The sequence below is a fragment of the Bos javanicus genome, chromosome 18 (assembly GCF_032452875.1).
Source record: "Bos javanicus breed banteng chromosome 18, ARS-OSU_banteng_1.0, whole genome shotgun sequence".
Lineage (NCBI taxonomy): Eukaryota > Metazoa > Chordata > Mammalia > Artiodactyla > Bovidae > Bos > Bos javanicus.
The window spans coordinates 1,754,724-1,781,261 of record NC_083885.1 but is presented as its reverse complement, the minus strand read 5'-3'; the positions used below and the strand labels follow the sequence as shown (position 1 = coordinate 1,781,261).

The following is a 26,538-nucleotide window of genomic DNA, read 5'->3' as shown; positions in this document are numbered from 1 at the left end:
AGAGAGGAAATATGAAAAATATGCTTGTTTTTTAAAAATGTAACCAATGTAAGGATAAACCAAAAACTAATGAAATTGTTTTATCAGGGAGGGAGAAATAAGGGGGGAGAAAAACAGAACTTTCTGAATATGACTTTTATCATTTAGTTTTTACTTTGAAATGATGGCATTACCGACTTGATGGATGTGAGTTTGAGTAAGCTCCGGGAGTTGGTGATAGACAGGGAAGCCTGGCCTGCTGCAGTCCATGGGGTTACAAAGAATTGGACACGACTAAGTGAACTGACTGAACCTGACTTTAATGGATTGAAATACAAAAATTTAAAAATTAATGAACTCAAGGTGATAACTGAAAAATCATCATTAATTGCCTTTGGAAGATGTTAGGCAACTCATTCTGAAAGCTGGTAAGTAAAGACAAAGAATCATGCTTTTTTAAAAGTGTTATAAATATTTATTTGTCAAAATATTTTTTTTAAAAAGTGGAGTAAGACAAGGCTGAATTTCAGCTAATGTTATGCCACAATCACAGGTCACATAAAAAGAACAATAGCAACAACCAAAACCCCAATTGTCCTAGCAATTTCAGAGGATAAGCTTCAGTGTTAGAGTCCAGAGCTAACATAGAAGAGTAAAAGGTTGCTTGCCTCTACATGTCACTTTAAAGGGAAAGGAGATGTTGCAGGTAGACAGGGAGAAGGCTTCAACAGCTAAGGAAAGCAAGATCAGAGGGATTCTACTGTATGGGAGAAATCCTTACCTAGGGCTGTTCAAAGGCTGAGAAGATAAGGGTCAGGGTGAAAGGCTACAGAGACTGGTATCAGGAGGAAAGAAAAAAGTCAACTTAGAGGAATTAAAAAGAAAACAAAGAGACTTCCCTGGTGGTCCAGTGGTTAAGAATCCGCCTGCCAATGCAGGGGACCCAGGTTCCTTCTGGTCTGGGAAGATTCCACATGCCACCACGGAGCAGCCAAGCCCCTGAGCCACAGCTCCTGAGCCTGTGCTCTGGAGCCCACGAGCCACTATTGAAGTCTGCACTCCAGAGCCCGTGCTCCACAAGAGAAGCCGCTGCAATGAGAAGCCCGCACACCACAACGAAGCGGAGCCCCTGCCCGCCACAACTAGAGAAAACCCACACGGCAACGAAGACCCAGGGCAGCCGAAATAAATAAACAACGAAAAAAGCTTTTTAAAAAAAGAAAACATGGTTGGTCACAAACTCCTCTGTTTACTGAGATATGAAGCAGTGGAACCATGTCAGCAAGGGGGACCATGTGGAGCGCGTTCTCCTATGTGGGACCACAGCGTGAGGATCTGCAGTGTGCAGTTATCCTACCTCCAGTCTTGCAAAGGCTGAGTACCCAGCTCAGTGCGCATTCTGCTCCCGTTCATACTGGGCCATGTCACAGAGAACTGCATGCTGAAGCCTGAGACAGCTCACTCACTAGCCCATAACTGTAGCCCTCTCCACCTGTGGGGCGCACAGCCCTGCTGCAGGATGCAGGGGGCTCCTGTCCCCTCCATCACAGGAGGAAGTGGTGGCAGTGGCGGCAGCAGCGCCTGAGTTTGGCAACAGGTGTTTGTCTGTCGGGATGAGCAGAAGTGGAGCTGAGGCGGCGGGTCACAGCTGTGTTCTGGACTTAAGGGAGATGGGACATGGTCTGCTCTGCGTAGTCGTGTGCAGATGCTGCTGCTGCCAGTACTGCCTCGTGAAAGTGAGCTCGGGAACGCTTACAGTAGTCGAGTGCTCTGTAGGATAGCATCATTGTAATAAATGGATTCCCTGTAGCCCATGGTGTAAGGTGTGTGCACTGCTCCATACTGTTCATTATAACTGCTTGGTAAGTCCGCCACACGACCTGTACAATCTATTGGGCACTCTTTTGACCAGTGCCCCTCTTTCTCACACTGACAGCAGCCACTCCAGTCTCCCATCCCAGGGGCAGTCCAGAGCAGCTGGTGGACAACTGCACGTGCATTCTTTTGCCTGGAAACTTGATAGTTTCTCCTGTCAGCCTCCACTGCATCCTCTGCCCACTCCATGTGTACAAAGGCACAATCTTTCACAATGTCATCGTATTTGATGACTGGACCATACTCCTCAAACTTGGCTGAAGCTTTGCTCTTATCCTTGCTGGCCGCACTCTGATGCTCCCCCACATGCAGCCAGCAGTGGTGCTGGTACTGTGTGGCACCCTCAGCCCTCTGGTCCTCTGCATGCACAAGGCCACGGGTCTTAACGCTCTCACATTCCAGCACCTTCCAACACTGCTCGATGAGTGAGCGGGCCTCCTGCCCTGTGGCCTCCCAGGGCAGGTTTCCAATGAACAATTTCATCATCCTGACAAGAGCCTCCTGGTGGCAATAGCAGTGGCTCCCGCATCAGAAAGAACTCTGCATAATGACGATCGTCGCTCATGGCTTGGTGCCACTGGGTCAAGAGTCAAGCTTTTATCCTGGTTTTTCTACCCAGACCAAATCTTAAGAAAATAGATGAGGAAAGAATGTTCTACTTTATAAAAGAATCACAGTAATATATATAGAAGAGAAGATAGAAAGTCACCACCTAAGAAAACAGTGGATCAAGGCTGTCATCCTGAGTATGTGATGAGAGGTAAAATGTTGATGGAAAACTTTATAATGGATGTATCATGGATAAAGAACATAACATTCGCTTTTTAAAGTGGGACAAACAGACCTTCTGTGTCTCCTGATATAAAGCAACACCTCCTATGAAAATGATGCCTGAGCCCAGTTAAGCATCCTGATCTAAATATTATAATTACAGAGATAAATATGTTAAATGACATTACAGGGGTGCAATTATCCAAATCCAGAATGTGGGAAGTCTACAGGACAAGTGACTCAGTTTCTTCAATAAAAACAGAAAGAGAAAAATAAGTTACTATAGATTAAAATGTCTTAAGAGTGTTCAGAACATACCATAAAGCTACAGAAATCAAGACAGAGTGGTTTTTGGCATAAAGATAAAAATATAGGGGATTCTCTGGCTCTCCAAGGGTTAGGACTGGATTCTTTCACTGCTGGAGTCAGGTTCAGTCCTAGGTCAGAGAACTAGGATACCACAAGCTGCGTGGCATGACCAAAAAAAAAAAAAAGATATACATAATAGATCAATGGAATAGAATTGAGAATCCAGAAATAAATCCATATCTGCCCATGTATTTATGGTCAACTGAAATATAGGAAGGGTGCTGAGACTATTCAGTGGGGAAAGAACCATCTTTTAAAAACGAGGGCTGGGACTGCTGGATAGCAATATGCAAAAGAGTGAAGTTGGGCTCTTGCCTCACACCATATACGAAAACCAATTCCAAATGGATCAAAGACCTAAATGCAAGAGCTAAAGCTATAAAAGTCTTAGAATAAAGCGTGTGTATCTCTGTGCCCTTGGGTTAGATAGACGCTTGTTTCTTAGATATGACACCAAAGGCACGAGCAACCAAAAAGAAGAAGGTAAATTGGGCTTCCTCACATTTGAAAAGTTTTGTGCCTCAGGAGGCATCGCCAGGACAGTGATATTAACAAGCGTTTGTGAGATACAGAGGAGTCAAAACCCTTATACATTGCTGGTGGGAATATAAAATGGTATAGCTGTTTTGGAAAGCTGACTGACATTTCCTCAAAAAGTTAACCATGAGTAGCCATATGACCCAGCAACTACATTCCTACAAATATACCCAGGAGAACTGAAAACATACACCAACACAAAACTTGTACACAAGTATTCACAGCAGTATAACTCATAGAAGTAAAATGAAAACAACCAAAATGTCCATCAACTGATGAATGGATAAAGAAGGTGTGGTTTATCAATACATTTTGGAATATTGTATGACAACGAAAAGGAATGAAGTTACTGGTCCTGGTGGTAAGATGGTGACCACCACTGAGTGCGATGTGGGAAGAGCAGTGAATGAGCCAGAACTGTTCAACCACAAAGAAACTAAGAGGGAAGCAGAGTCTTTCAAGGAGCAAGGAGGTGCATACCATGTCAAGAAAGATTACAGTAATGCTTATAGCTATTATACATAAATATGTTTCCTTAAAAAGGCTAGCTGTTATGGGGGTTGGGCAGTCATCTAGATGATGATCAAAGGGTTCCAGAAAGCTCTTGGAGATGCACAGCAGTGAGTGAGGTTGTATGACAGTTCCACCCAGGGACTTCTATGAGGGGGCAAATACCACCTATCTCTAGGGAATGCCTTGGTGGCACCTTGCAGTTTCTGGAGAGCACTAGAACTTGACGATGAACATGCTCAGGCAAAATAGAAGTTCAGGACTGCTAATGCAGTCACAGAATATGGGAAAACAGCAGGAACAGATTTTGAGAATCGGGATTTTTGGAAGTTTGTTTCCTGATGGACTGTGCCCTAGAATTTGCCCCTGCCTGCCACTGCTTCAGAATCATCAAAGAATATTTAGCAGTCTGAGTGGTTATCCAGAAGCCCGGTATGTGAGCAGTAACATTTTGCAAATGGATCCCACCTTTGCAGCTGCTCTGTATGTGTGAGGTCTTTGCCTTTATTATGAAGGTTGTATTGAAGTGGTTTGGTTTTTTGTACAGCCTCTTGGGATGGCTCCTGACCATGAGGAGACCTGCATTGTCTGTAGAAATGCCAAAGAGCACACACGAAAAAGGATGGGAATACAACATTTAAAGAAGGAAACTACAAACTAGCATATGAACTGTGCAGAGAAACTCTGGGGATAGACCCAAAAATATAAAAACATAACATACAAATGTTCAAAGCATACAAATGTCCAAAAACATACAAATAGTTCATACAGCTAAAAAAAAAAAAAAAAAACCAAAAACCCAATCAAAAAATGGGCAAAAGACCTACATAGACATTTCTCCAAATAAGATACACAGGTGGGCAATAGACATATGTAAAGATGCTTAACGTCACTAATTATTAGAGAAACGTAGATCAAAACTGCAATGAGGTATCACTTGACACCTGTCAGAATGGTCATCATTAAAAAGTCTATGAATAACAGATGTTGAAAAGAGTGTAGAAAAAAGGGAACCCTCCTACACAGTTGGTGAGAATGTAAATTGGTGTACCCGCTAGAAAAACAGTGTAGAGATTCCTCAAAAAACTGGAAATGGGGACTTCGTTGGTGGTGCACTGGCTAAGAATCCACCTGCCGATTCAGGGGACACAGGTTCTATTCCTGGCCTGGGGAGATCCCCGTGCACCGCAGCTATGAGTCTGAGCTGGAGTCTGTGAGCCACCACTACTGAGCCCATGAGCCTAGAACCCACGTTCCACCACAGGAGAAGCCTCCGTGCACTGCGGCTGGAGAGTAGCCCCCACTCGCCACAACTAGAGAAAACCTGCTTGCAGCAATGAAGACCCAGCACAGCCATAAATAAATAAATAGAATTTTTAAGAAGAAGAAATTAAAAATAGAACTATCATATGATCCAGCAATCCCACTCCTGGGCACATACCCAGAGAAAACTCTAATTCAAAAAGATACATGCACCCCAGTGTTCATAGCAGCACTGTTTACAATAGCCAAAGCATGAAAGCAACCTGAATGTCCATTGACAGATGAATGGGTAAGGAAGATATATATATCACATATAGACTAAAGACTGCAGGTAGGGGAGGAAGACATAGAGTGAACAGGGAGATTGCTTGGGAACTTTTGTGTTATATATATATATATATGTATACAATGGAATTATATATAAAATGATCTATAATGGAATACTACTCAGCCATAAAAATGAAATAATACTATCTTCAGCAACTGGATGGACCTAAAGATTATCATACTAAGTGAAGAAATCAGAAAGAGAAAGACAAATACCATATGATATCACATATATGGGGAATCTAAAATATGATATGAATGAACTTATTTATGAAACAGAAACAGACTCACAAACATAGAAAACAAACGTGGTTACCTAAAGAGGATGGGGGTATAAATTCGGAGTTTGGGAGTTCCAGGCATTCTTTGGTGGTCCTGGGAGCTTTGAAACTTCTGGTCCAGGGATTTTTTTTTTTTTTTCAGTTTGACTAATGAAACTGTTTGGGACCCAGAAAATGCAGGCTTTCCCAGTTTTACCTGGAATGTGGACATAGGTCACCCCCTTCCTTCATCATGTCTCCATGTACTTAGCATAGTTTTGTTTTCTTAGTTGGATGCCCTGTGCCTGTGTGAGAAGGGTGACAGAAGGGAGCCAGACTAAACACTGCAGGCAGGGGAGGGGGAAGTGAAGTTGCTCATTTTCAAAGAGTTGGGTCTGCCTCTTTGCGGCCCCATGGACTGTAGCCTAATAGGCTCCTCTGTCCATGGGATTTCCCAGGCAAGGGTACTGGAGTGGATTGCCATTTCCTTCTCCAAGGGATATTCCTGACCCGGGGATCAAACCCAGGTCTCCTGCATTGTAGGCAGATGCTTTACCGTCTGAGGAGGGAGGCAGAGAGTAAACAGGGAGACTGCATGTGAATTTTTGTTTTACTGTTTACATTTATTAAAAATTTAAGAGAATAAAATGTTTTACCCTTATTTTTTAAAAAATGATTTAAAGTACTGTCTTAGCCTACTCAGGCTGCCGTAATAAAATACCATAGACTGGATGGCTTAAATAACAGAAATTTATTTTCTCACAGTTCTGGGGGTTGGAGTCCAAGACTCGGGTACGAGCATGGTTGGTCTGGTGAGGACTCTCCCCTTGGGTTGCAGACAGCCACCTTCTGGATGCGTGCTCATGTGACTGCCTCTTCATGGGTTCATGGAGAGAGAGAGAGAGCAAGCTCTCTGGTGTCTTTTCAGGGCACTAATCCTATCATGAGGGCCCCACCTTCATGATCTCATCCAACCCTGATTACCTCACTAAGATGCATTTCCAAATACCATCACAATGGGGGTTAGAGCATCAGCATAGGAATTTGCGGGGGAGGGGGACACAAACATTCGGTTTACAAGATGAATGAACCCTGAAAATATGCGAAGTGAAGGAAGCCGGTCACAGAGGATCATATAAGATTTTATTTGCATGAAACGTCCAGAATATGCAAATCCACCAACTCCAGGAGCTTACTCAAATTCGTGTCCATTGAGTCCGTGATGCCACCCAACTATCTCATCCCGTCGTCCCCTTCTCCTCCTGCCTTCAATCTTTCCCAGCATCAGGGTCTTTTCCACTGAATCAGTTCTTCGCATCAGGTGGTCAAAGTATTGGAGCTTCAGCTTCAGCATCAGTCCTTCCAATGAATACTCAGAACTGATTTCCTTTAGGAGTGACTGGTTGGACTCCTTGCACACTGCAAGGAGATATATCTTGATATTTTTAAAAAAAAAAAGAAAGGAAAAAGACATAGAGACACATCACTCAGTGGGCCAAAATACTGGGCTCTTGATTCAAACAAAGCAACTTTTTAAAAAATTTATTTTAATTGGAGGCTAATTACTTTACAATATTGTGGTGGGTTTTGCCATACATTCACATGAACAAAGCAACTTTTTAAAGTTTTTAACTTTGAATTGTAGGATAATTGCTTTACAATATTGTGTTAGTTTCTGCCATATATCAACATGAATCAGGCTTAGGTATACCTCTATCCCACCCCTCTAGGTGGTCACAGAGCATTGGATTTGAGCGCCCTGTGTCATACAGCAAAGTCTCGCTGGCTTTCTATTTTACATATGGTAATATATACATGTTTCAGTATTATAAAGCAACTTTTAAAAAGACATTTTTTAAATAGCTAAGGAAAATTGAATATGGATTCTTTTTTAAAGTTGATCTTTTTATTGAGGTAACATTGACATATGAGTGTATGTTTCATGTGTGCAACGTTATATTTCTACTTCTATATACACCACAGCCTGCTCACCACCAAAAATTGAGTTTCACTCCATCACCAGTTGCCAGCCATACAGTTACACCATATGTCACTCATTTTGCCCTTCTCACCCTCTCCCCTCTGGTAACCACGACTCTGTTTTCTGTATCTACATGTTTGGTTTGGTTTGGTTTGGTTTCTCCACTTGTTTTTTAAACTCAACGTGAGCAAAATCATATAGTGTATTTCTCTGACTTATTTCATTTAGCATGATGCCCTGAAGGTGCATTTATGTTGTCATGATGGCAAGATTTTATTTTTTAAATTTTTTGGCTGTGTTTTCAGGCTTGCAGAATCTTAGTTCCCTGACCAGAGATTGAACCCATGTCCCCTGCAGTGGAAGCACAGAGTCCCAATGACTGGACCACCAGGGAATTCCCCAAGATTTAATGGCTGAGTAGTATTCCATTATATATATATATGCCACATTTTCTTTATCCATTCATCCATGGATAGTCACTTAGGTTATTTGGCTATTTAAAAATAATGGTGTGATGGACATAGGGGTGTATGTATCTTTTCAAAGTAATGTTTTCATATTCTTTGGATAAATACCCAGAAGTGAAATAGTTAGGTCATGTGGTAGTTCTGTTCTTAATATTTTGAGAAACCTCTCTACTGTTTCCCATACTGGCTGTACTAGTTTACAATTCCATTAACAGTATATGAGGGTTTTTTTCCACAACCTCCCCAAGGCTTGTTATTTCTTGCCTACTTGATGATAGCAGTTCTGACAGGTGTGAGATGGTATCTTACTGTGGTTTTGATATCTTTTCATGTGTCTGTTGGCCATCTGTACGTCTTCCTTGAAAAAATGTCTATTCAGCTCCTCTGCCCAATTGTTTTTTTTTTTTTTTTAATTCTGGCTGCACTGGGCAGCATGCAGAGTTTTTGTCCCCCTACTAGGGAGCAACCCCACTGCCCATGTAATGGAAGTGCAGAGCCCTCATGACTGAGCAGCCAGGGAGGTCCCATCCTCTGCCTAGTTTTTAATCAGGTTGTTTAACTGTTGTTCAGTCATATGCATTCTTTGTAATAAATATTAACCCCTTAGTGGATATGCAATTTACAAACATCTTCTCCCATTCGGCAAGTTGTCTTTTTATTTTGTTGGTGGTTTCATTTGCTGTGTGGAAGCTTTTTAGTTTGGCACAGTGCCATTTGTTTATTTTTTGCTTTTATTTTCCTTGCCTGGGGAGACATATCTAGAAGATATTGTTAAGACTGTTTTCAAAGAGTATACTGACAGGACTTACCTGGTGGTACAGTGGTTAAGAATCTGAGTTCCAGTGTAGGAGACTCAGGTTCAACCCTGGTCAGGGAACAAAGATCCCACCTGCCATGGGGCAGCTAAGTCTGCTCACTGTGACCACTGAGCCCGCTGTAACAAAAGATCCAGCCTGCTGCAGTGAGATCCCACGTGCCACAACTGAGATCCGATGCAGCCAAATAAATAAATAGATAAAATATATATATATATATATATATATATATATATATATATATATATACTACCTATGGTTTCTTCTAGGAGTTTTATGGTTTCAGATCTTACATTCAAATCTTTAATCCATTTTGGGCTGACTTTTGTGAATGGTGTGAAATAGTAGTGTAGGTTCTCTCTCTCTCTCTCTCTTTTTTTTTTTTTTTTTTGCATGTGGCTGTCCAGTTTTCCCAGATCTATTTATTTATTTCTTTTAAAAAAATTTATTCATTTGGCTGCGTTGGGTCTTAGTTGCGGGCACGTGGGATCTTTCATTGTGGCACTCAGGCTTAGTTGCCGCATGTGGGAGCTTAGTTCCCCAACCAGGGATCAAACCCGAGTCTCCTGCACTGCAGGAGATTCCTGACCACTGGATCACCAGGGAAGTCCCCTCAGCTCCATTTATTGAATAGACTATCCTTTATTGTATGTTCTTTGCACCTTTGTAGTAAATTAACTGTGGGGTTTATACATGTGCATTTACTTGAACATGGATTCTGTGTTAGATGGTAAGCGACTGTGCGTGCATGATAAGTAGCTTCAGTTGTGTCTGACTCTTTGTCACCTGATGGACTGTAGCCCATCAGGCTCCTCTGTCCATGGGATTCTGCAGGCAAGAATATTGGAGTTGGTTGCATGCCCTCCTCCAGGGGATCTTCCTGACTCAGGGATCAGACCTGTGTCTCTCATGTCTCCAGCACTGGCAGCCAGGTTCTTTATCAGGAGCATCACCTGGGAAGTCCAGTATAAGAGATTACTGGTTTGGAAATGTGCAATAATAGTAGTTTTTTAAAATCTTAACATACTGGTAAAATGGCATGTCAGGGATTTGTTTTAAAATACTCTAGGGCAAAATTTAGAGGATGGGTGAAATGGGAATGACAGAGTATTGATAATCTTAGAAGCTGAATAATGGCTATATGGGGCTTCCCTGGTGGCTCAGTTGGTAAAGAAGCCTCCTGCAATGCGGGAGGCCTGAGTTTGATTCCTGGGTTGGGAAGATCCCCTGGAGAAGGGAACGGCTACCCATTCCAGTATTCTGGCCTGGAGAATTCCATGGACAGAGGAGCCTGGCAGGCTACAGTCCATGGAGTCTCAAAGAGTCAGACATGACTGAGCGACTTTCACAATGGCTGTATGAGGGTCCATTATACTATTCTATTCTATCTTGTTTGGTTTGTTTAACAATGCTGTAATACTGTTTCAAAAACTACATCAAATATAGCACAGGGACAAAAGTATTGATTAGTACAGAATTCCAGAGATTCATCTTCCAATAGAAGATTCTGAGCTGGGCCCTAGGGCAATGAAAGCACAGCCTTCTGGGTTCATTCAGAGGAGAGGAACCATGGGAACCACTCCCAGAAGACGCTTTGGATTCGACTTGATGGGGTTTTTACAGAACATTTGCAGAGATGATGCACTTCCAGACTTTATCAATTGTCTTTTGTTGTGTAACAAACTACCCCCAAGCTTAGTGGTTGAAAATAAACAAACATTGACTATTTCTCACGATTCTGTGGGGTGGCTACTATTCTGGGCTGACTTGACTGGGGCCAAATGGACTAGTTTAGGATGGTCTCATTCAGATGCCTGGGGCCTCCTGTAGGAAGCTAACCTGTAATTGTTTACATGATGTGAAGCCCTCCCAGCAGCAAGAGAGGACAAGCCCGAAGCCCAGGCACATCCCACTGATCAGAGCAAGTCACATGGCCCAGCACAGACCAAAGCAGGTAGAAATAGAGCCTCCCTTGCAGATGGGACTTGTAGTTACTGAACGGGGAATGGGAGCCAAGGGGCCAGGCAGGGTCTGACTCAGCCCACATCTCTGGATGGCACTGACTACTCAGATGTGGCCAAGAGTGGATCCTGTGTAATTCATGCTCCCTGGTTCTAGAACCCTCACTCCACGGGTAGAGCAGAGGTGGTGGATGAAATATTATTCAGAAATATAAACCCTGGGCTAACAGAAGAAAATCATTCCTATTTCTGCTTTTGTTTATCTTTTTTTTTCCCCCGTGGCCTAAACTCAGTCATGTTTTTCTTCTTCCTCCTTAAATTGAGCATGTGTGACTCACTGCTCAGGACTGCTAGTTGCTGTGATGTCCCTCCCCACATTCTCAAAGGGCAAAGTGGCTTGATTCACAGGAGGAGGTGGGGCTGGGTATTAGTCTTGGGACAGCTCCCTGCGCCAGCCCTGTTTCTTCATATCTAGATGAGGGGGTTGCATGGCATGTCTCTGAGGCGCTTGTGGCCCTGCCCTGCCTACAGAGATGCGGCAGGTGGTCCAGTGCTCCATGCCCTGGGTCTTAGGTCAGGCCTGGCCTCTTTGGGAAGAAGGATGCTCTGTGTTGGTGTAACAGACCTGTTGCAAAAGTGGCCCTAATTCTTCACACGCACCCCCATTCATATCTTGTTCTGCTTTTAAATTGAAGTACAGTTGATTTACAATGTTGTGTTACTCTCGGGTACACAGCAAAGTGATTCAGTTACACATATGGGGAAAGGACAGACTACCCCCTCCAGGATTCTGGCCTGGAGAATTCCACGGACTGTAAGAGCCGGACGCGACCGAGCGCCTTTCACTCTCACCTGCTCATCTTCTCCTCTGTCTGAGGCACTGCCTGTTGACTTCCCCCCAGTGACCGTGTGGCTACCTGTCACTGCCTCCCTCCCCTCCCCACACACACGCACCCTCCCCTGGCCCTTTGTCCTTCCACGATCCATAAGTCATGGTTCTGTTCAATTAGCATTCACTTTTGACTTGCTACTGTGACTTTGAAAATGCTGCTACTGCTAAGTCACTTCAGTCGTGTCCGACTCTGTGCGACCCCACAGACGGCAGCCCATCAGGCTCTCCCGTCCCTGGGATTCTCCAGGCAAGAACACTGGAGTGGGTTGCCATTTCCTTCTCCAACTTGAAAATGTTATTTGTTATTGAACTGTGTAAAATAATACTCCAGCTTTTGCTTTCTTGTCCAAGTTCTCTCTGCACCAGGTTCCACAGGACTGTTCTAAGCCCTACTCTTGCCTGGAAAATCCCATGGATGGAGGAGCCTGGTAGGCTGCAGTCCATGGGGTCGCTATGAGTCAGACGCGACTGAGTGACTTTACTTTCACTTTTCACTTTCATGCATTGGAGAAGGAAATGGCAACCCACTCCAGTGTTCTTGCCTGGAGAATCCCAGGGACGGGGAGCCTGATGGGCTGCCATCTGTGGGGTCGCACAGAGTCGGACATGACTGAAGCGACTTAGCAGCAGCAGCAGCAGAGTGGGGCTGGGGAAGCAGAGGCGATTCTCAACTCCTCCCTGCCTTCTTCCTCACCAGAGAGAGGCAGACGGACAGACAGACACCCCGAGCCTTCCCAGGGTTCAGCAAGGCTACTCTCTTAGGTCATTTCCTCCATGCCGCCCTCCCCCTCCCAGAGAAGGGTCCGGCTTCTGTGTCATCAGGCAGCCCCCGCTTTGCGCCTTCCTTGGCTTCCACACATCTCTCCCATTCCCGTGGGTGGCACCCAGGGTCAGGGCTCTGTGGTGTGGCCTGAAGATGACCATGACCCCTTCTCTCACTTTCTCAGCTTCTCTGTACCAGTCTGGTGTCCAGGGTGCATGGAAGAAGCCTTTCTGAGAGATATCTTAGTGAGGAGCTGGCCGGGAGAGTTTTGGGGCGTGGATGGGGTGCAGAGGCAGATTCTGGTGTGTGTGTAGGAGGTCCAGATCCGTGGATGTTCCGGTGGTGGGAGCAGGACAGGAGCAGGAAGCGCTGTCCAGGCCCCGGTGTACAGGACGCAGGGCTGAGGTATCTGAAGGGCTGCGGAACCGCCAGGTTACAGCGCGGGCCTGCAGAAATGGAAGTTCCATCCACACCAAAACCTGTCCACGTCAAAAACTGGAAACAAGCCAGCGGCCTTTCAACTGGTGAATAGAGTCTACACAGTGGAGTACTACTCAGCAAGGAAAGGGAACAAATGACCAACACAGGCAGCATCCTGGCTAAACCCCAGAAGGCAGTCTGCTAAGGGAAAGGGCAGAAGACTGCACTCTATGATTGTATTTACAAGGTGTTCTGTAAACAAAACTGCTGGTTGAATGAGCAGGGGTGGTTCATTCCCACCCTGGGGCCAGGGCGGGAGGACTGGTTGACTGCAGGCTAGCAGGAGGGAACGTTCTGGGTGGATGGAGGTGTTTTACATCTTGATTATTGTTGTGGCTGTGTGGCTCTGTGCATTTGTCAAAATCCATAGAATTGTATGCTAGGAAAAGGTGAATTTTGCTATGGGTAGTTACTACCTCAGTAAACCTAAATAAAGCAAACACAATGACCACAAAAATTTTCAGCCAGGTCAGTGTTTGTGGTAATGCTGTAGCAGCAGGAAGGTTACCAGTGTGGGTCGCAGGAGGAGGAAGTTCAGGGGCGTTCTCACACAAGGGGTGAACAGATGCCTATGTTCTCTTGTGAGGCCCTGCCTGTCTGCTGGGAAGCTCCACGGGTGAGAGTCAGCCCATCCATCATTCTGTGGAGGAGCCATGGATGTTGCAATGGAGAAGACCCCCAGATCATACCTACTCTCCCCTCATGCCAACCACCTGTGGCCATTCCAGAGGGAGAGAGAAAGACAATGGAACAGAACTGAATCAGAGGCTGAATTTCAGAGCCGGCTCTGTCACTTGCCAACTCAGCGTCTTAGAGCCTCAGTTTCCTCATCTGCAAAATGGGTACAACAACCCATGCCTCACAGAGCCGGATGAGGGATAAATGATGGTGACTCTATGAAAGCGCCGAGCCCCATGCCCAGCTGGAACTCATTAGCCGGCTGTGGTTGAATTCCAGTTGCTCTTCTTACAAGCTGTGTGGCCTTGGACAAGTGTCTTAACCTTTCTGGGTTTGAGTTCCTCATTGATACAATGAAGTTTTATGGCCCCAAAAGGTTGTTGTGAGGATTTAATGATTACAAAGGCCTTAGCTGTGGGCCTACCGGATAGTGAACACTCAGAAAAAGTCACAGCATTTTTATAATAGGGTTGCCAAATTTAGCAAATGAGGATACAGGATTCCCAGTTAATTTGGAATTTCAGATAAACAGTGAATATTTTTGTAGTATAAGTATGTCCCATGCAATATTTGGGATATACTTATACTAAAAAAAGTATTCATATGTGATGTGCTGTGCTTTAGTCTTTCAGCTGTGTCTGACTCTTTGCCACCTGATGGACTGTAGCCCGCCAGGCCCCTCTGTCCATGGGGCTTCTCCAGGCAAGAATACTGGAGTGGGTTGCCATGCCCTCCTCCTGGGGATCTTCCCAATCCAGTAATCAAACCAGGGTCTCCTGCATTGCAGGTGGATTCTTTACCAGTTGAGCTAACAGGGAAGCCCCATTCATGACATAATTATACTAAAAAAAAATTTGTGTCATTTATCTGAAATTCAAATTTAACTGGGTACTCCATACTTGGGGAGGCAGATTTGGAATGTGAGACTGGAACTAAGGCTGAAAGTGAGTAAAGTGGTGAATGATCTGCTTTAAAAAAAAAAAAAAATCTCCCTGCAGTCCAAGTCATTCATCTAGTTTATCTATGATCTCCCCTCAGGAAGCTCTCTGGGTTTAACCCACACAGCCCATTCATTCCTTGGTCCTGCTTTGGTTTTGGCCCCGGGCTGTCTGCCTGTATCCTTTGAACTCGCCCCTGGACTGAGGCTGCCCTGTGGATGCCCTGTGGTCCTGCGTCTGAGCGGTGCAACTCTGGCCTTCCTGTGGGCCCAGCCGCCCGTGGCTGCTGCCTGCACGGTAGGCTCTGCGTGCCTGTGGCCGGGGGCTGAGTGGCAGCACCACGCTTATATAATCGGTTTTTCTCCTCCTTTCTCTTTCCAGAGCCAGGTTTCACACTGAGCAGCTGCAGACGGAGAAATCAGAGAAAGCACAAGCCAGCCACAGATTCCGAGGCCTGCAGCGGACTCTGTCCTCCCACTCTGAAGAAAGACCCCGAGGCAGCCGTCTCAGGCCAGGTCTTGCTGCCATGGGGCCCACGGCCGCCGCCCGCTGGCTGCCGCCTGCACTGTCAGGCAGATAAGGGGGAGCCCTGCCCGGGGCACCTGCGCCCCGCCCGGCCACTCCCCCGAGGCCAGCCCTTCCTCACTCCCGGCTCCCTCTGCTGACCGGGGCCATGCAGGCCCTCCTCTGGCCTCTGTGAGCAGACACACCTCTGGGGACACGCGTCAGTGCTCTGCAAGACCCAGCGCACCACCATGCCCCAGGGACTCGCCTGGCTGCGCTGTGAGTACCCAGCGGGGCTGGGGGGGTCCGTGGGGACTGCCCGGGGAGGCCTTGGCCCGCAGCCGGGCTCTGCTGTAACCACAGCAACCAGGGCATTCTTCCTGGGGAGAAGTTGAGATGCTTCCCAGCTTAATGGCAGGCACCCTCAGGGACTCCCACGCTGTCTGCCCTGTCTCCAGCTCAGACAGGCATGGTGGCTGTGAGCCTTGGAGTGAGTGGGCACAGTCAGTGGGTCATGGGGACAGGGCAGGCACTGGGGGTGGGAGGCAGGGTCTCACCTGCCCAGGCTCACTGGTGCTGGGAAGTACGGTGGAGAGATCTCTGGCTTCCCTCGGGGTGGCCAGTCCTGGGTGGGGGCTTATGAAATTGTTTGGGCCCCGAGACACATGAGAGGAGTGCAGGCTGTTCCCTCTGTCTCTCCCTCCGTAAAGAGCTACATCAAAAGGCAGGAAGAGAACAGTGTTGTTGGGAAAAAGAAAAATAGTTGAAATGAGGACAGAAAAGAAAAAGAATCTAGAAGCCTCTCGAGCCTGCTGGTGGGAGGCCAGACCAAGCTCCCTTCAGACTCCAGGATTCAATTTAATTGACTCAAATTCAACATATTTTTTCTGGTGCCACCCACGTGCCCACTGGAGAGGCACTGCCATGGTGACAAGGACCTGGGCTATCTCGTGCGTCTCTAATACCTGGCATGGAGTTAGGTGCTGGGAACCCTGTGCTGTTTACATGAGGTCTGGGGTCTGATCCTCCGAGGGATGCGCTGAGGAGCTGGGTCCTCCCCGGCCCTTGCAGAGGGCACTGCAACGGGTCAGGATGTTCAGAATGGGTGGGAGAGCCCAGACTTGGTGTTCTGGAATTTTCCAAGTCGTGAGGGGCAGGGGGAACAGGAGAAACAGCAGAGCGAGGTGCCACTTGGAATGGTCTCAGAGGTGGGTGGGTCTGCATCCATAGTTCTGGGGAGGTGAGGACAGTGCTCCTTTCAGGGAGGGGGAACAGTGTGAGCAAACCTCAGCAGGGGGAGTGAGAGGCCAGGCTGGACATCAGTTTGGGCTCAGGTGGCTGAGGCCGTGGAAGCCAGGGTGAAGGGGTACTGACTGATGAGATAGCAGGGAGCCCTGGAGGATGCGTGGTCTGGGGTGGGGGCTGGGATTGGGAGTCCCTCTGCTTTGGGGAGAGTCTCTATTCCAGCCTTCCGGGCAGGAGGTGATGAGGGTCCCTTCTGAAGATGGAGGTGAAAATGAAGAGTCCTGGCAGATGGGCACGGTGCATGAGGCGGAGCGCAGGGGTGGCGGCCCGGCTGTGGTGGGGGGCTGCGGATCAGGAGCTCAGGAGGGACTGGGTGCTGGAGAAGTAGCAGCTGCCCCAAAGAATTGCCGCAAACTTGGCTAAACAGCAGAAATGCACTCTGTCACAGTTTGGGAGGTCAGAGGTCTGAAATCAAGCTGTCAGAGCTCTGCTCCCTCCGAAGGCTCTGGTGGAGGGTCCTTGCTGCCTCTTGCAGCCTCTGGCGGCTCCTGGTGTTCCTTGACTTGCACCTGCATTGCCCCAGGCTGTCCTGCTCTGTGAGGCCACGCGAAGGGTCTTGCCCTACACGTCTCTGTGTCCTTTCCTCGTCCTAAAAGGACACAGTCATGGGCGTTAGGGCCTACCCTAAATTCAGGATGAGTTCACCTGGAGATTCTTAACAACAGTTGCAGAGACCCTGCTCTTGGAAGGCAGATAGGCAGTGAGGCTGCGGCTCTGCTGTCCCTGCCTGCTCACCTGTGTGCTGCCCTGTTTTTCAGAGCTGAGGCAGCAGGAAAGGAGCTTAACATTGGAAATGGTAGTTGGGCTGTAGGGTTGGAGGAAGTCTAAGTCTGGAAGAAGACAGGTCATCTGGGCAGGGTTTCCGGGGGCACCCACAGCTGCCAGTCTGGGAAGCATGGGGGCTCCGCAAGTCCCTGCTGCATGCCTCATTGCCAGGCCCTGAAGGCTCCAGACTGGGACTCGGATGAGGGCAGGGGTGTGCCACTTGGGGCTGGAGTGGGCAGCCAGAGGGTGCCAGCCACATTGGAAAGAAAATTCAGTGTGGACAGACACACTGATTGTGAAAGAAAAGACAGAAATTTGGATTTTTATGTGGCATCTCTGTGAACCAGAGTGTGGCCCCGAGGATACCAATCTGTGTCCTGTCACTTTCTGTCAAGCACAGTCGCCAGACCAGCAGCATCAGCTTGACTTCGGAATCTGTTTGAAATGTCGATTCTCTGCCCCCCCACCCCACCGCCTACCTGCTGAATCAGATACTGTGGGTGGGGCCTGGCACTCTGGGCCTTTACCAGCTTCTGCCGGAGAAGGCAATGGCACCCCACTCCAGTACTCTTGCCTGGAAAATCCCATGGATGGAGGAGCCTGGTAGGCTGCAGTCCATGGGGTCGCCAAGAGTCGGACACGACTGAGCGACTTCACTTTCACTTTTCACTTTCATGCATTGGAGAAGGAAACGGCAACCCACTTCAGTGTTCTTGCCTGGAGAATCCCAGGGACGGGGGAGCCTACTGGGCTGCCGTCTCTGGAGTCACACAGAGTCGGACACGACTGAAGCGACTTAGCAGCAGCAGCAGCGGCAGGAGACCCAGATGTCTGCTCCCAGTTCCCTAAAGTGCTGAGTAACATGACCTTGCTGGGGTTCAGAGCACTGAGCATCCACACACTGGGAGCTGCCTTGTCTGCTCAAGACAGTCAGTGAATTGGACAGATGGTGCTAGAGACAGAGGCTGGTTCAGGCGGGGGAGACCCTGGGGAGGGAAGGAGTCTTGGGCTTACAGTGGGAGAGGACGCCCAGGGCAGGGACAATGTGTGGGCCAAAACCTCAAGGCAGGAGTGATCTTGACAGGCAGGAGCTCCCAGCTGAGGGGGCAAATGATGTAGAGACAAGGTAGGGAGCAAGCGGAAACACTGGTTTGTCTGTTCCTTGGTCTAAATATTGGTTCAAGAACATGGAAAGGGAGAGAGAGACAGAAAGTGCCAGATGGATTACAAATTTGCAAGTCTGTGGAAAGCGTGAGGTCAGACTTCTACGACAGGAAGAGCTGGTGGGCTGCAGCCCATAAGGGGCACAGGCTTGAGCAGACCTGAGTTCCTGGACTGGCAGGGACACAGCATTGAGCAGGCGGAGGTGGGGGGTTGCGGGGGGCAGGGGGCTGGGGCGGACAGTGAGGCCCGCAGCTCAGGCCCAGGAGTGTGTAGGAACAGAAGGGTTCCCAAGTGCCAGGGAGGTGAGTGGGGAAAGTCCAGTCAGTAATTCCTGCTTACAACCAAGAGGTGACTCAGCCTGCCTGGCTAATTTGGGGGGAAAGAAAGAAAGAAAAGGAAAAAGCACTGCTTTTGACTATAACAATAATAGATAGTAACTGTAGAATAGACCCTACAACATATAAAGAACATAACAATATCCCACAGAGGTTTGGTGCATTTCTTTCTGTTGCATTTTTCTATGTACGCACACACACACATATATAGTTAACGAATTCAAGTAATGCTCTATACTCAACGTCATGCTTTTTAAACTTCACTCAGAGGTTAAAGCGGAGAAGGCAATGGCACCCCACTCCAGTACTCTTGCCTGGAAAATCCCATGGATGGAGGAGCCTGGTGGGCTGCAATCCATGGGGTCGCTAAGTAGTCGGACACGACTGAACGACTTCACTTTCACTTTTCACTTTCATGCACTGGAGAAGGAAATGGCAACCCACTCCAGTGTTATTGCCTGGAGAATCCCAGGGACGGGGGAGCCTGGTGGGCTGCCATCTGTGGGGTCACACAGAGTTGGACACGACTGAAGCGACTTAGCAGCAGCAGCAGCAGAGGTTAAAGCGTCTGCCTGCAATGCAGGAGACCTGGATTCAATCCCTGGGTCAGGAAGATCCCCTGGAGAAGGAAATGGCAACCCACTCCACTATTCTTGCCTGGAGAATCCCATGGGCAGAGGAGCCTGGTGGGCTATAGTCCATGGGGTCACAAAGAGTCAGACACGACTGAGCGACTTCACTTCACTTCACTTAAGCATATCAAAAGTATTTTTCTTGTCATGAAAGCATATCGTAAGTATTCTTTAACAATGTGATTTTTATTGACTGCATTCATTATTAATGAACATCCAGGGCGCTTATAGATGTTCTCTATTATAAAATAATACTGCAGTGGAAGTCTATGTGTCTCTCTTTTGTTTTCCTTCACATTTATTCCTAGAGATGAGTTTAATGGGTCAAAGTGTATGGACAGTTTTAAAGTTTAGTGGGTTGAAATGTGAACATTTTAAAGTCCATTAATAATAAGAACTGCCAAAGTGCTTTACAAGATGAGAGCATTTGCCTCACTACTTCACCAGCATTTTAATAATTTTGTTCTATTAAAATAAAGCAACAGCAACAACAACAACAAAAACTCATTTTCTATTTGGTAGGTGAAACATGGATCTGATTGTTTTAGTGTGAATTTATTAATGAGGTTCATTTTCAGATATGTCCCTTACATATCCATATTTTGTTCTTTCTGCTCTGATCCATTGAACTCTTGTTCTTATTTGTTGCAAATTCTCTCAGATATATTTTCTAAGTCTATTCAGTTATGCAGAAATCACAGTTTTTAAAGTCACAGTGACCCACAGTGGTGAAGGCGGGTAATGTTCGGATTGTTTGTATGGAAAGAGAAACAGCCTGAGTGAGGCTCAGTCAGCATCCTAGAAGGACCACACGGGAAGGGCCGCTACACACCTGCCGGTACCAACACCTGAGAGGCATGTCAGAGTCAGACAGAGCAGGGAAGACAATGGCGCGGGTCGCCCTGGAGCCACTGGGAGAGTTCTGACTAGAACCCACAGTTCCAGAGTCTCTACGTGGAAAATGCAGCAAAAGGCTTTGAAACCTCCTTGGCTCCAGACAAGGGGCAGAGGTTGCCCTGGAAAGGAGGGTGCCTGCCCCCAGAGCAGGAGTAGGCAGGAGGCTGGAGACCAACCCCGGGGCGTAGATCTGGGGGCTCGGCCAGGCTGAGGTGGGACTGGCTGCGCTGGACGGCATGTGCTTGTCTGAGTTGCCTTGGAGCCCCGGCCCCAGGGAAAGGCTTCCCAGTGCTAGGACGGCCTCCTGGGGGCCCAGCGCCCCCACCCTGGCCTGTGAGGACATGTCCCCTCGTAAAGGGAGGCGCGGGCTCGCTCTGCACACAGCTGCGTGAAGGCAGGCGCGGGCTCGCTCTGCACACAGCTGCGTGAAGGGAGGCGCGGGCTCGCTCTGCACACAGCTGCGTGAAGGGAGGCGCGGGCTCGCTCTGCACACAGCTGCCTGAAGGGAGGCGCGGGCTCGCTCTGCACACAGCTGCGTGAAGGGAGGCGCGGGCTCGCTCTGCACACAGCTGCCTGAAGGGAGGCACGTGCTCATGGCACACAGCTGCGTGAAGGGAGGCGCGTGCTCACGGCACACCCTCAGGAGCGGTGTGAAGCAGCAGGTGCTCACGTGTTCTTGCTGGGTGCGGCCCGCAGATCTTGGGATCCTCCTCGGCATGGCCTTGGGAAATGAGGGCTTGGAGCCGTGGCCCTTGACCCGGAGCGACGAGTGCGCCATCACTGGATTCCTGCGGGACAAGCTGCAGTACCGGAACCGCCTTCAGTACATGGTACGCACGGGCCCTCGCCGTGTCCTCTGCCCTCGCCCGCCTGGCCCCCGGCCCCTCGCACACACCCTGGGCCCCGGCTGCACTGCCTGTCCCTGCTCCTGCCAGCCGTCCGCAGACCCTCCCCGCCTCTCATCTGACCCTTGATCCCACCTCCACGTGGCCCTCTCCAGGGGAGAAGGGATTGCAGGAAACCTCGGGGGAATCCCAGACACGTATTATTAACAAGGGTGATAAGGACCTGGAAATTATAACGTTTGATTCTTTTATTAGGGTGAATCATGTGGCATGTGGCTCTATAGGTCTTTTTTTTTTAACAGCTTTGAAGACATATTGACACACAATTCACATACCACACAATTTATGTACTTAAGTGTACATTCAGCGGTTTTTAGTGCATTCTCAAAGTTATGAAACCATCACTATGATAAGTTTCAGAGCAATCTTTTAAAGTTATCTTCCTCATCCCCCAAAGGAGATGGTTTTGCCAGAGTAGTAAGCCTCTCATCCTACATCTTGGCCTGAGACTAGGCCTGGTCAGGACCTATCCTTTCCTGTGTCCCGGAGGAAAGAGCTGTCTTTGTCCCAGCCGGTGGCCAAGCACATATTTTCTGTGGAGGAGTACTGCTATGACCTCTGCCATCAAGGGCCAGTCCTGGATTCTTCCCCTGCATCAGATTCCTCTGGGAGGCTGGGGGAATCTGAGCCGTTTGTGACTCTGACCTCATCCTTTGTTCTTATATCTTCCTAGAAACACTATTTCCCCATCAACTACAGGGTCAGTGTGCCTTATGAGGGGGTGCTCCGAACAGCCAACGTCACCAGGCTGGTGAGAATCCCCTCTTCTGGAGTGGGGAGCCCCCTGCCTCCCGGGACACCCTGGGCACCCTGCCTGGGAAGCACCAGGAGGCTTTCCTGGCCCCTCAGGCAAGCCCACCCTTGGCTCAGGCCCAAGCTTGCCCCCCACCCCTGGGGGCTGCCGTGGTCTCCCCCCTGTGCAGGTCAAATCTGGGGGATGTTGGATCTGGGGGCGGGGGTAAGGGCCCGGAGGCCTCTTTCCCGGGCTTCAGTAGTTTCTCTGTTCCTGCAGCAGCGGGCCCAGGTAAGCCAGCAGGAGCTGCGGTATCTGTGGGTCCTGGTGAGCCTCAGTGCTACTGAGTGGGTGCAGGAGGTGCTGCTTGAGGGCCACCCGTCCTGGGAGTACCTGGAGGAGGTGCACACACTACTGCTGGACGTCAAGCAGGGCCTGGGGGTGAGCACTGCGGGGTGTGGGCGGGGGTGTGTGTGCATGTGTGTGCGCCTGTGGGTGAGGGCTGCGGGGGTGCGTGCGGGCGGGCGGGGCAGGGCGGGTGTGTGTGCGTGCGTGTGTGTGTGTGCGTGTGTGTGTGTGTGTATGCCTTTGGGTGAGTGCTGCGGGGGTGTGGGCGGGCGTGTGTGTGTGCCTGCGGGGTGCGGGCAGGTGGGGCTGGGCGCGTGCGTGTGTGTGTGTGTGTGTGTGTGTGTGTGCCTGCGGGTGAGCGCTGTGGGGGTGTGGGCTGGCGCGTGCGTGTGTGTGTGTGTGCCTGCAGGTGAGCACTGTGTGGGATCGGCAGGCAGGGGGTGTGTGTGTGTGTGTGTGCCTATGTGTGTGCATGGCCAGAAGCGATCAAAGGAGGAGGTAAACGCGTGGAAATTTCTGGCTTGTCCTGGAGGGTGTGGGAGAAGTGGGGGTCAGGGTGATTGGCTGGGCTTTGGGGGGCAAGTGATGCAACTGAGACCCTCTTAGGCTCTGCAAACCTGGGTGAGTCATTGACCCCACTCACTGTTTCCACATCTAAGGAACAAGGGAAAGGCAGAAGGATAAGTGGGTGGAGCACAGGGGCTTAGGGTGATGGAAATCTTCTGCGTGATGCTGTAATTGCACTTGTCAGAGCCCACTAATGTACAGCAGAAAGAGTGAACCCTAATATAAACAGGCTAGTTAATAACGATAATAACAGAGGTCCGTGACTGCTGCCTGTTCAGCAGTGTTGGTCTGAGGCCTGGGGTATATGTCTTCCAAAAAGCCTGAGGAGTAAGGTGACAAGACCACTGTGTTTGTGCAGGCCGTGTGTGTGCCGTGGGACCCCCTCCCCACACCCCCACTTGCCCTCCTTAGGACCCCAGTAAACACTTGCCAGGCCCCCAGCTGCTGCCTAGCAGGAACAGCCGACAGGGTGCCGACTGTGAGCTCCTGCCGACCCCAGGGCGCGGGGCCAGCGCCTGCTTTTGCAGCTGCCTGGAACTTTGTGGAGGCTCTGTTTTCCGGCAGAGGCCAGGAGGCTAGGCCGTGTCCCTGGTGGCTCTCTTGTGCCTGTGGGCAGGGTAGGTGGGGGCTGACCTGGGGAATGGACTGTGCTTCATTCTCAGTTTTCCTCGGGAGTGTCTCTGGCTCCTGGAGCTCCAGGGAGCTGCTCTGGGGGCTGGGAAGGAGACATGGGTAGGCTGAGGCCCTGCCCACCTGAGCTGTTCACGGTGAGCCAGCTTTTAATCTCTCCTTTCTCAGTGGTGGTGGCCGAGGGCCCCTCACAGGTGACCCGAGTCTCTGGGGCAGTGGGTCCTCCCAGGGTGAGGCCCTTGGCTCTCCTCTCACCCTCACTGCTCTCTCTAAGCCTTTGTATGTTAGCTTTCTGGGACTGCCGTCACAGATCACTACTAACTGACCACTTAAATCCGAGCCTGCGCCTCCCCTCTGCCAGTCGCTTGGGGCTTCCCAGGTGGCACTTCTGGTAAAGAACCTGACTACCAATGCAGGAGACATAAGAGACGTGGGTTTGATCCCTGAGTCAGGAAGATCCCCTAGAGGAGGGCATTGAAACCTACTCCAGTGTTCTTGCCTGCAGAGTCCCATGGACAGAGATACTGGAGGGCTACAGTCCATGGGGTCGCACAGGGTTGGACGCCACTGAGGCAATTTAGCACACACAGTGGCTTAAAACAACAAAAATTATTGTCACGGTTCTGGAGAGCAGAAGTCTGAGATCATGGGGGCCTCAGGGCCACGCTCCCCCAAAGGCTCCCAAGGATGCTCCTTCCCAGCTCTCCCAGCTTCTGGAGCTGGTGGTTCTGGTTCTGGGCTTGTGGCACGTCACTGCAGCCTCTGCCTGTCTTCACACAGCCTTTCCCTCTGTGTCCCATGTCCTTTTTCCTGTCTCCAGTCATTGGATTTAGGGCCCACCTAAACCCAGACTGATATAAACTGATATAAAGGTCATCTGGAGGTCCCTGACTTTACACCTGCAAAGACCCTGTTTCCTCACATTCACAGGCTCCAGGGATAAGGACTTGGTTCAGCTTCCCTTGTGGCTCAGTGGTAAAGAATCTGCCTTTAAAGCGGGAGACCTGGCTTCGACCCCTGGGTTGGGAAGATCCCCTGGAGAAGGGTATGGCAACCCACTCCAGGATTCTTGCCTGGAGAATCCCATGGACAGAGGATACTGGCGGGCTACAATTCACGGTGTTGCAAAGAGTTGGACAAGACTGAGCGACCAACACTTTTCACCTTTTCATAGCTTTTTTAGGGGGACGTGGGGCAGAGGAGCACACAACTCCACCCAGCACACATCACTCTGAGGAAGGGCCTTGCCCAGCTCAGGCCCCACAGCCCCCCTGCTCCGTGTCTGCTCCTGCGGCTCCGGGCCCTGCTCCATCCTGAGCACGGTGCCCGTGCCCCCACACTGGGCCCCTTAGAGTAAGTGCGGTTCAGAGGAGCCCACCTGCTTGGAGCTGGAGACCCAGCCCTGTTGGCCTGCCTTGGCCTCACAATAAGACCGATCCTCCTGCGGGTCCTGCTTCGTCTTCCTGGAGTGGGTGTGGGTCTCTGCACCTGAAGGGGAGTGTCCCTGGGACGGGGACTCCTCATGCAGGGGCAGCCAGGCCTGCGCTGGAGCAGCGAGGATGCCCCCACCTCCTCCCGGTCTGGCCGCCCCCAGGAGGAAAAAGAGAAGTCTCTGTGTGTTGTGCTCGAGTGACGGGCATTGAGGGAGCCCCTCCCAGGAAAAATGGCGCCCACAGGAAGGAGAGAAGTTACTCTCGGGTGTTCTGGTCACCTCTTTCCAGGCAGGATGAGTTTGCCCACCCCGCCCTCACCCCCGCCAGCTCTCCTGGGATCTCTGCACGGGCTGAGGGTGGCATCTGTGGTCCTAAAGGTTTCCTCCCTTCCAGGGCGTGGAGGTCAGCCCCCAGGTGGAAGCAGTGTTGAACCTCCTGAGTGCACCAGGAAGCCTGAAGCTGGTGCGGCCCAAAGCGCTGCTGGACAACTGCTTCCGGGTCATGCAGCTGCTCTACTGCCCTTGCTGTGAGGAGCTCTGAGGGCCTGGGGCTGGGGCTGGGGTACCGCTGTCTGAGCCAGGTCACCGGGCAGAGCCGGGGCCCTCCTCAGCACGTCCTCTGCTCCCCAGGGCCACAGGCCATTTCTGGAAGCGGAGATGTACTTGGGTACAGGGAAAGCTGTGCGACTTGGTTGGGGTGAGGGGCTGATGACCAGTCCTGCAGCCTCATTTGTGTGTCTGTGTGTGTCCCCGCAGGTAAAGAAAGCTCTGTGCTAAACTGGCAGGACTGTGAGGCACCTCGGCCTCAGCCTCGCAGCCCAGCCTCGGCACAGTGTGGGGCCGCCCAGCTGTACCCTCGGCCCCAGCCGCCCTCCACCTCCCTGCCCCGCGTCCTGGGACCCTCGGCTGGCCCCCCAACTCAGTGAAGCTGCTGAGGGCACAGGGCGAAGGCTTCCTGCCCGGAGGAGCCTAGGGTGACCTGGGGGGCAGCTGGAGGAGCCCCTGCAAGAGACGGACTGGGCCTGAGACTTCGGGTGGCAGTGGGGAGCGCCTCCTGGAGAGGAGGCCCCGCAGTTTTCCTTTGAGGGACACAGAGCCTGAGAAAGGCGCAGCTCCCCCTCTGTGGTCTCGCCTGGAGCGGCGGGGGCTGGGGCACCTGAAGGTCGTGAAGGCAGAGCCTCTGGCTGCTCCTGGCACTGCCTGGGCTGACCCCTTCCCTGAAGGCTGTGCCGACCTTCTCCTGAGTCAGGCGGTGGGAGCTGTACCAGGTGGGCGTGGGGGGAGCCCAACAAAGCAAGGCCGGGGAGGGGGCAGCAAAGCTGGGACAAGGGCATGGTAGCCAAATGCCACATCTTGCCATAGTTTATTTTTTCTATTAAACACCCGCTTTGTTTTGGTTTGCTTGCATCTTTGAGGGTGAACCTGGAGAAGGCTGCTTTCAACCTCCTGCCAAGT

The 26,538-nt window shown here is 50.0% G+C and overlaps 1 protein-coding gene and 2 pseudogenes across 11 annotated transcripts in view; 2 read left to right on the top strand and 1 right to left on the bottom strand.

Annotated features, from left to right (window-relative positions):
- The window catches only part of IL34 (interleukin 34), a 59,845-nt gene extending 33,365 nt beyond the window's left edge, over positions 1–26,480 (top strand). For 6 of the 11 annotated variants that reach the window (XM_061386684.1, XM_061386690.1, XM_061386692.1 and 3 more), the window contains 6 exons: positions 15,248–15,649; positions 21,165–21,298; positions 22,047–22,124; positions 22,386–22,547; positions 25,478–25,610; positions 25,840–26,480. In XM_061386684.1, the coding sequence (XP_061242668.1) occupies positions 15,622–15,649; positions 21,165–21,298; positions 22,047–22,124; positions 22,386–22,547; positions 25,478–25,610; positions 25,840–26,009 (705 nt within the window). In that variant the 5' untranslated portion in view covers positions 15,248–15,621 and the 3' untranslated portion in view covers positions 26,010–26,480. Of the gene's footprint in view, positions 1–14,966; positions 15,164–15,247; positions 15,650–21,164; positions 21,299–22,046; positions 22,125–22,385; positions 22,548–25,477; positions 25,611–25,839 lie in introns of all 11 variants that reach the window. The other 5 variants (XM_061386686.1, XM_061386691.1, XM_061386694.1 and 2 more) reach the window with 4 other exon arrangements.
- Positions 1,367–2,340, bottom strand: LOC133229928 (RNA-binding protein 4B-like; annotated as a pseudogene).
- On the top strand, positions 2,278–5,661 carry LOC133229929 (dnaJ homolog subfamily C member 7-like; annotated as a pseudogene).
- Positions 26,481–26,538: the final 58 nt, after the last annotated feature.